The sequence below is a fragment of the Priapulus caudatus genome, unplaced genomic scaffold, assembly GCF_000485595.1.
Source record: "Priapulus caudatus unplaced genomic scaffold, Priapulus_caudatus-5.0.1 Scaffold105, whole genome shotgun sequence".
In the NCBI taxonomy this organism is placed as follows: domain Eukaryota; kingdom Metazoa; phylum Priapulida; class Priapulimorpha; order Priapulimorphida; family Priapulidae; genus Priapulus; species Priapulus caudatus.
Genome location: NW_014577166.1, coordinates 146,109 through 153,776, shown reverse-complemented (window position 1 = coordinate 153,776; position 7,668 = coordinate 146,109). Strand labels below are relative to the sequence as shown.

Genomic DNA, 7,668 nt, shown 5'->3' with positions numbered 1-7,668 from the left:
AAAATGTGCGTAAGCCCACCCAGCTTCTTGCTACGCTAATCTTCCTAGATGACCTATAATTCACTTGTTAAATAACTTTTTAGGAACGGCCAACTAGAAAACAGTCTACCTCAGTTCGCCACGCTCTGTGCGTATTCTATTTGCACACTGTCATATCAAATCGTACTTCTTTAGGGTCGTAACATAAACTAACTCGAAATGAACTCGCAACGGTGCAAAGCTAACAACCTCAACCGGAAGACAGCGAGTACCCCGACAAACTTTAATTGCTAGCGAAAAACCCCAGCAATGCCGAAGAATTTAACGACTCAGTGATAAAGGAGAAGCCAAAACAGGACGGAGAAAATAACACATAAAAAAACTTCTTAATCCGTCTTTGCCGATGTAAACCCTTCCAACCCTTCGCCGCATCCTAAATAATATATAAAAAAATAAAAATTTAAAAAAACTATAATATATGAAATTCGACAATATAACCCCACCCCTCCTCCCTCTCCGACCGTCCCCGCACTCACCGACGTAGAGCGACACGAGCTTCGGCCGCACGTTGTCGTCGAGGAAGGCGATGCCGAGCGTGTAGAAGGGTGACGCGCCGGCGCCGTGCAGCAGCTGGCCGAGATAAAACACGTACTTGTAGCCGCGCAGCGACGCGTCCGCCTCGTCGCAGACGTCCGTCGCGTTGCCGCCGAGCACGCACAGGCTGTCGCTGCCGTTCACCGCCGCCACGCTCGGCTCGTAGCGCGCCGTCAGGAAGTGCGGCAGGCTGGTGACGAACGCGCCGATGCCCATCACGATCGTGCCGAGAGCGAGCCAGCGCGGCCGGTGCGCGTTCGCCCCGAAGTAGCTGACGGGCAGCGCGCAGATGACGGACGCGATGTCGTAGCAGCTGGCGATGAGGCCCGCCTCGGCGCCGCTCAGCGAGAAGCGCTTCTCCACCGTCGTGATGACGACGTTCACGAACCCGTTGACGATCATGCCCTGCAGCGCGCCGGCCCAGCAGATCCAGAAGAGGAACCACTTGACGCTGCGCATGCCCTGCAAGCAGGACGGCTGCAGCCGCCCCCATCCGTACGGCGAGTCCTCGTGCTCGCCCTTCATCTCGATGCCGCAGACGGTCGGGTTCGCGTGCTCATTGTCGTCGAGGCTCTTCGCAGACTCGCTCGTCTGCAGCCGCTGCGGGCGTTTGCTAGACATTGTCGCGGGTGTGCTTCATCGGAGCAGCGTCGGCACGAGTGGAGGGGCGTCTCGCTGCCAGCGACGATTCCTGTAGTGCATTGTTAGTGTCGATATCTTACTCTCTCGGTATCTCTCACGGTATCTCTCTCTCTCTCTCACTGTATCTCTCTCTCTCTCTCTCTCTCTCTTATCTCTCACAGTATCTCTCTGCGGTTCTCTCTCTTCATCCTCTCCTCCTCTCTCTCTCTCTCTCTCTCTCTCTCTCTCTCTCACAGTATCTCTCTCTCTCACACAGTATCTCTCTCTCTCGCTCCCTCTCTCACCAAGGTACTCTGTTCCCATCTCTCTCTTTCTCTCTCTCTCTGCTCTCCCCTCTCCTCTCTCTCTCACTCCCTCTCTCGCCTCTCTCTCCTCTCTCTCCTCGTCTCTTCATTTCTCCCTCTTGCCCCTCCCTGCATAGCTCATCCTCTCTCTCGTCTGTCGCCTTCGTCGTTCGTCTCTCGCAATGTGCTCTTGCTCGCCCTCTCCTCCCCCGGTCCGGCCGCAGAGGAGATGGCAAGCAATATATATATATATGTATACTATATAGTGGTATATATTATATAGTGTGGACGTAGCTATCATAGATGAGGGCGAGAGCTGGCCGGGCGAGCACCGCCGGTGCCTGAGCTGGGGGACGATCGAGAAGAGATGACGAAGAGAGAGGCTGGGGTCCTCGGTCGGGCCGTCGGCCGGATCACCGAGCGATCGGGCGGTCGACGATCGGGTCCGTGTGCCGTCGGGCGATCGTAGCCGCCACGCTACAGAGCATCGTGTCTCGAACCTGCCCGGCTCCCGCGTGGTGAGAGAGCGAGGTGTGCGTCGTTGAGGCGGGCGGGCGGGGCGCCTCTGCTAGGAGGCGTGGCGAGAAAGGTGGCTTGGTCGGAGGGAGAGAGGACGCCCGCGTTGGGACGACAGGAGACGCAGAGAGAGAGAGACGGTGACGAGAAGAGAGAGCGTCGGGATTCGGAGCGGTGGGGGCTTCCGCGGGGGAGCTGGCGTCGCTGCCGCGTGTGGCGGCGGGGAGCCGCCGAGGACGAGAGGAAGCCGTTGCGGGGACGCACGCGTGGGCGCATCGAGCGGCGCGGGCAGCGGGGGCCTCTCCGGGGAGCGGCGCCCGGGGACCGCCGCGCTCATCCTCGCGCGCAGCGGGGGGAGGCGTCGGGGTCGGCTCTGGTATCGTCACTCGGCGGTGACTCACTCTCTCTTCCCCTCTCTCTATATATACATATATCAAGATATATATTCAAGGTATTAATAACACTAACACTTGATATAATATGGGTAATAAGTGAGTAAGCGTGCTGATTATAGTGAGTCATTCCGAAATTAGTGGCATCTGCTTTAGTAATCGCTATATTTAAACGCTTTTTTTTACGTATGCTCAGGATTTAACAACAAAATAAATTTAACAACAAAATAGATCATTTGTATTTTTAAGCCAATCAAACTAATTGCAGCCGGAGCAACGCTGCGGGGGGTGGTGGGGGAGGGGAGACCATTCCCGCGCGAGCATTAGTTAGTTAGCTTACTTGCGTAACAGCTGGAGACGGTGTCAACTCTTCACTGCAGCTGCCACGTACGATGCCTTCCAACCCTTCTCACGTACTGCCGACCCAACCTCACACTGATATACGCTCTGTGTGGAGGGACGACTCTCTCTCTCTCTCTCTCATCGGCTCAGCACGAACCCTACGGCCTTCGCAGTGTTTGCTTGCTACTGCTAGAGGTGCTTGCAACCTATCGCGACGCACAGAATTGAACTTTAGACCACATCAGACCATCTCTGTGTGAGCAGCGTTTTCATATATACAGCTATCTACAGCTATCTACAGCTATATCTGTAGATAGCAAATCTGCCACCACGTTTCTAAATCATGTATGTCGGTCAGACTGTGCACAGATTTATTCTCTAAATCACCCACGCTCCCATCCCTTTCCCCAGTATATGCTGGTGACTGCGTGTGATATATAGATCATTGGAGCAGAAGTTCGTACAGAAGACAACTACTACATGGGATGATTAGTTTACTGTTAAAAAGTTAAAATAATCTCAAAAATAATTTTAAAACGGTCTAAAATTGTATGAAATTATTTGTTATGTTTTATATGTATAGTACTTAGAAATATATTTGAAGAGATCTAGATCAATTGTAAAATATTTATTGGCCAGAGAACAATATAATTATCCATTTACTCAGTAGATGCATGCATACTGGACGTGACAAAATCAATGTGACCTTAAAACAGCTATAGTACCCGCGTACCAAGCATGATAAATGTATACCTGTGCTAAAATTAAGTGTTAGACGTTAAATGTTAAATGTTAGGTACACACATCTAGGTACACACACGATATCTCCGATAATAAAGCAGCCTAAAAGCCGGAAAAGCTAAAAGCCTAAAAGCTGCTAAGGGCCGGACACACTAGGCGATTTAATCGGGCGACTTTATCGCCCGATTCTATCGCGCGAGTCGAGTGGACACATCACGCGATTGTTTTGACGGCGAGGTTCCTACTTCTTTATGGTCGACTACTTGATTATTATGATGAATCCCTATAGTAATAGCAAGACAATGTTCACAAGTCAAGAAGAGTCTTTATCACGAAGGTTATTGTGTAGTGAGGTATGTAGCTGTACACACTTGTTCTTATGTATACGATTCGTGAAAAAAAGTTTTTATTGTTAGAAAGTGCGACGTTGAATATCTTCGTGAAAAGGATCGTGCCGAATTTTTCTATCTTGCGATTAATGCCACTACGGCAGGCGCGCAAACGAGAGTAATGATCACGAAGAACTCCGATGTAATTCGGACCCCCACACCAGTAGTAACAAAACTATAAACGGGATCGTGACTGAATCTTGTAGGACGAAGCGCGAGACTTGTATTTTTGTCAACTGAGTGCTAATATTTAAGGCCTACAGTACGCGGTGTATTGTTATGAGCAATTTTCCCCGCCCGGTCATACCGGTGGACGCCGAGTCGTTCGCTCGGCCATCGAAACCTTCACGGTCCTCTCTCTTCGTTCTGTGATCCTGTAACTCAGACAAGGACAGTATCGTTAGCAAGAGGGGGGGCTTCGCCTCCCTCAAAGTGATCAACATTGGCCAACTGTTGGTCGTGAGGACCACGGTTGCTGCCATTGAATCTGCCCATCGTGTCTGAATTAAGTCAGTCTCATTGAACAACTCTGATTGGCTGAGTGAATTGGTACAGATGCGGCGACTGTTGATCGCCGACCCGGACACGACTAGCGATTAAATTTAGCGAGCGACTGACTAATTAATCGCATCCGATCAATATCAAAACGTTTGATCTATGGCGATTAATATGCGTATGCGATTAAATCGGGCGACTATAATCTGGCGGCAGATCCGAGGTACTGACTGGAAGTCATCACTTAGGTCGTATTTTTCTAATTTATGCCTTTGTCGATTATTGTTAACTGTTCTTGTCCGTATATTTTATCGGTCTCTCTGATATTATTTATTATTGCCTCGTATTTCTTTTATTTCTTTTCGTTCTGTTTATTCGATGTTGTATCTATCTATTCTTGTCTGATTAAATCGGGCGGACTAAATCGGGCAGGAACTGCGAAATCGCCGCGAATTCTATCGTGCGAGTCCGAGTGGATTATTTGAGCGAGGCGAGATAGACACGGAACACACTAGGCGAATTTTACACGTGTGTGCATGAGTGCGTTGGTGGCGTACGTGCGTCCCGGTGTGCGTGTGTAGTACAGGTACACGTGGCGTGCGTGCATCGCATGTGCACTGTAGACGTGCGTGCGTGCGTGGCGTGCGTGCGTGTGCAGCGTACACATGTCGCGGCATGCATGCCGTGCGTGCAGTGTGTATGTAAAACGGCGTGGGCATGCGGTGGGCGTGTGTGCGTGTGTGCGTGCGTGCGTGTGTGCGTGCGTGTGTGGCGTGTGCAGGTATACGTGCGTGGCGTGCGTGCGTAACGTGCGTGCATGTGTGCGTGTACACTACCGTGCGCGCGTGCGTGCGTGCGTGGCGTCGTGCAAGTACAACGTGCTGTCCGTGCGTAGCGTGTGCGGCACTTAAACTGTAGCGACATGCGTGCGTGCGTGACGTGCGTGCTCGCGTGTGAACGTACACGGTGCGTGCCTGCGTGCGTGTGTGAGTGGCGTGCGTGTCACCAGAGGCCGTACAACGTGCGTGCGTGCGTGCGTGGCGTGTGCTGTGGCAGGGTACAGTGAGTGCGTGCCGTGTGCACGTATACGTGGCGTGACCGAGCGGCGTATGCACATATACGTGCGTGCGTGCGTGTACACGTTCACGTACTGCGTGCATGCGTGCGTGCGTACTGTGCCTGCGTGGCGTAGTGCACGGTAACACGTGGCGTGGCAATAGCGTGCCTGGCGTGCGTGTGCACGTACACGGTGCGTGCGTGCGTGTGTGGGCGCGCAGTGTGCAGATGGTACACGTTCGTGCGTGCGTGCATCGCTATTACCATGACATGACATACTAAAAAGCATGAACATCGCTATTACGTTCATTATCATTGAACAACTCTGGATTGGCTGATTGAATTGTCCAATCGAGGCGACTAAAATCGCCGAACCCGACACACTGAGGCGATTTTGATGCGGCGCGACTGAAATAATCGCCGCCGATAAATATCAAAAACGCTTTTGATCAGTGCGATGAATCGGAGCGAATAAATCGGCGAGACTAAATCGGCGCGGCGATTGAGTGACACCTAGGGGCGATTTCCCAAGCGATTTTAAGTCGGCCGCCAGATTTAATCGCCTAAGTGTGTGCCGGCCCTTACAGTCGCGCCGATTTAATAGCGTCTAGTAGGCCGAACAGCACTTAAGGCAGATATGAAATTCGGCGTGACTAATCGGGCGACTAACGACCCGATTAGTATCGCGCGAGTCGAGTGGAACGAACTAGGCGATTAAATCGGCAGCGACTAAAATCGCCGGTGAAATCGCCTAGTCGTGCATGCATGTAGCAACGTAATAACGTGCGTGCGGTGCGTGCGTGCGTGCGTGCGTGCGTGCGTGCTGTGAACGTACACCTGCGTGCATTAAATGTGTCGAGCGTGCGTGTGTATGTAAAACGTGGCGTGCAGTGCGTGCGTGTGTGCGTGCGTGTGTAGAAGCGTGCGTGTGCACGGTATACGTGGCGTACGGTGGCGTGCGTGCGCGTGCGTAACACGTGCGTGACGATATGTGTGGCGTGTGAGCAGCGTAACACGTGCCGCAGCAGTGCCGTGGGCGTTGCGTGCGGTGTGGCAAGTAAGCACGTGCGTGCGTGCGTGCGTGGGGCGTGCGTGCCGTGCGTGTGTAGCGTACACGGTGCGTTCGTAAGCGCGCGTAGGGGCGTGGTGCGGTGTGCACTTACACGTGCGTACATGTGGTGCGTGCGTGCGTGTGCACGTGTGCTGCATGTGGTGCGTGCGTGCGGTGCGTGGTGCGGTGTGCAGGTTACACGTGTGTGCATGTGTGCAGTGCTGCGTACGTGCGTGCGTGTGTGTGTGGCAGGTAGCACCGTGCGTACGTGGCGTGGCAGTGCCATGTGCAGCGTGACGTGCGGCGTGGGCGTGTGGCACGTACGACGTGCGTGCATAGCGTGCGTGGCGTGTTGCACGTACAGGCGTGCGTTGCGTGCGTGATGCACGTACACGTGCCGTTGCGTGCGTGGCATTGCTATTAGCATGACATGACATACTAAACATAAACATCGCTATTACGTACAGTTCATTGAACAACGCTGGCGATTTATCGCCGGCCTCGCGAGATCCACTAGGCGATCTAAATCGGCGACTAAATCGGCGACTAAATCGCACCGATAATATCAAAAAGCGTTTTTGATCTATGGTCGATTAAATCGGCGACGAAATCGGAGCGGGGGGGGGGGGGGCGGACGAATCCGGCGCGGAATGTGAGTCGCCCGATTTAGTGCCCCGATTTAAATCGCCTAGTGTGTCCGGCCCTTTAACATAACACAAGATTTGGCCACCTCAAGTGCGACTGAAGTACATGATGACTAGTGTTGATTGAGTGCCAATGTATCTATATGCGTGATTGCATTGATATACTGAAGTCACACAGCGACACACAAAACAACAACATCACCCCACACAAAGACAGCACGCACGGACACGCACGCAGCGCACCCGAGCACGCAGCGCACGCACGGCACGCAACGGACACGCACGCACCGCAGCGCACGCGAATACGCAACGCACGCACGCACGCACGCACGACACAGCACGCACGGCACACGACCACACGACACCACCACACATCACACAACACACACAAACACAAACACACACACGACACACACACACACTCATGCCACGCACGCACGCACTGAAACGCAAGCGCACGCACGATGACGCAAACACACGCAAGCGCGCACACCACGAACGTAGCGCACAGGCGCGGCGGCAACAACCCGTACCCCGCCACAC

The 7,668-nt window shown here is 53.1% G+C and overlaps 1 protein-coding gene across 1 annotated transcript in view; it reads right to left on the bottom strand.

The window, feature by feature from the left end:
- The window catches only part of LOC106805194 (solute carrier organic anion transporter family member 4A1-like), a 21,206-nt gene extending 18,244 nt beyond the window's left edge, over positions 1–2,962 (bottom strand). The window contains exons 1-2 of the mRNA XM_014806693.1: positions 2,748–2,962; positions 516–1,264 (exon numbers count right to left, since the gene is read on the bottom strand). Coding sequence (XP_014662179.1) covers positions 516–1,194 — 679 coding nt within the window. The 5' untranslated portion in view covers positions 1,195–1,264; positions 2,748–2,962. The remainder of the gene's footprint in view (positions 1–515; positions 1,265–2,747) is intronic.
- Positions 2,963–7,668: the final 4,706 nt, after the last annotated feature.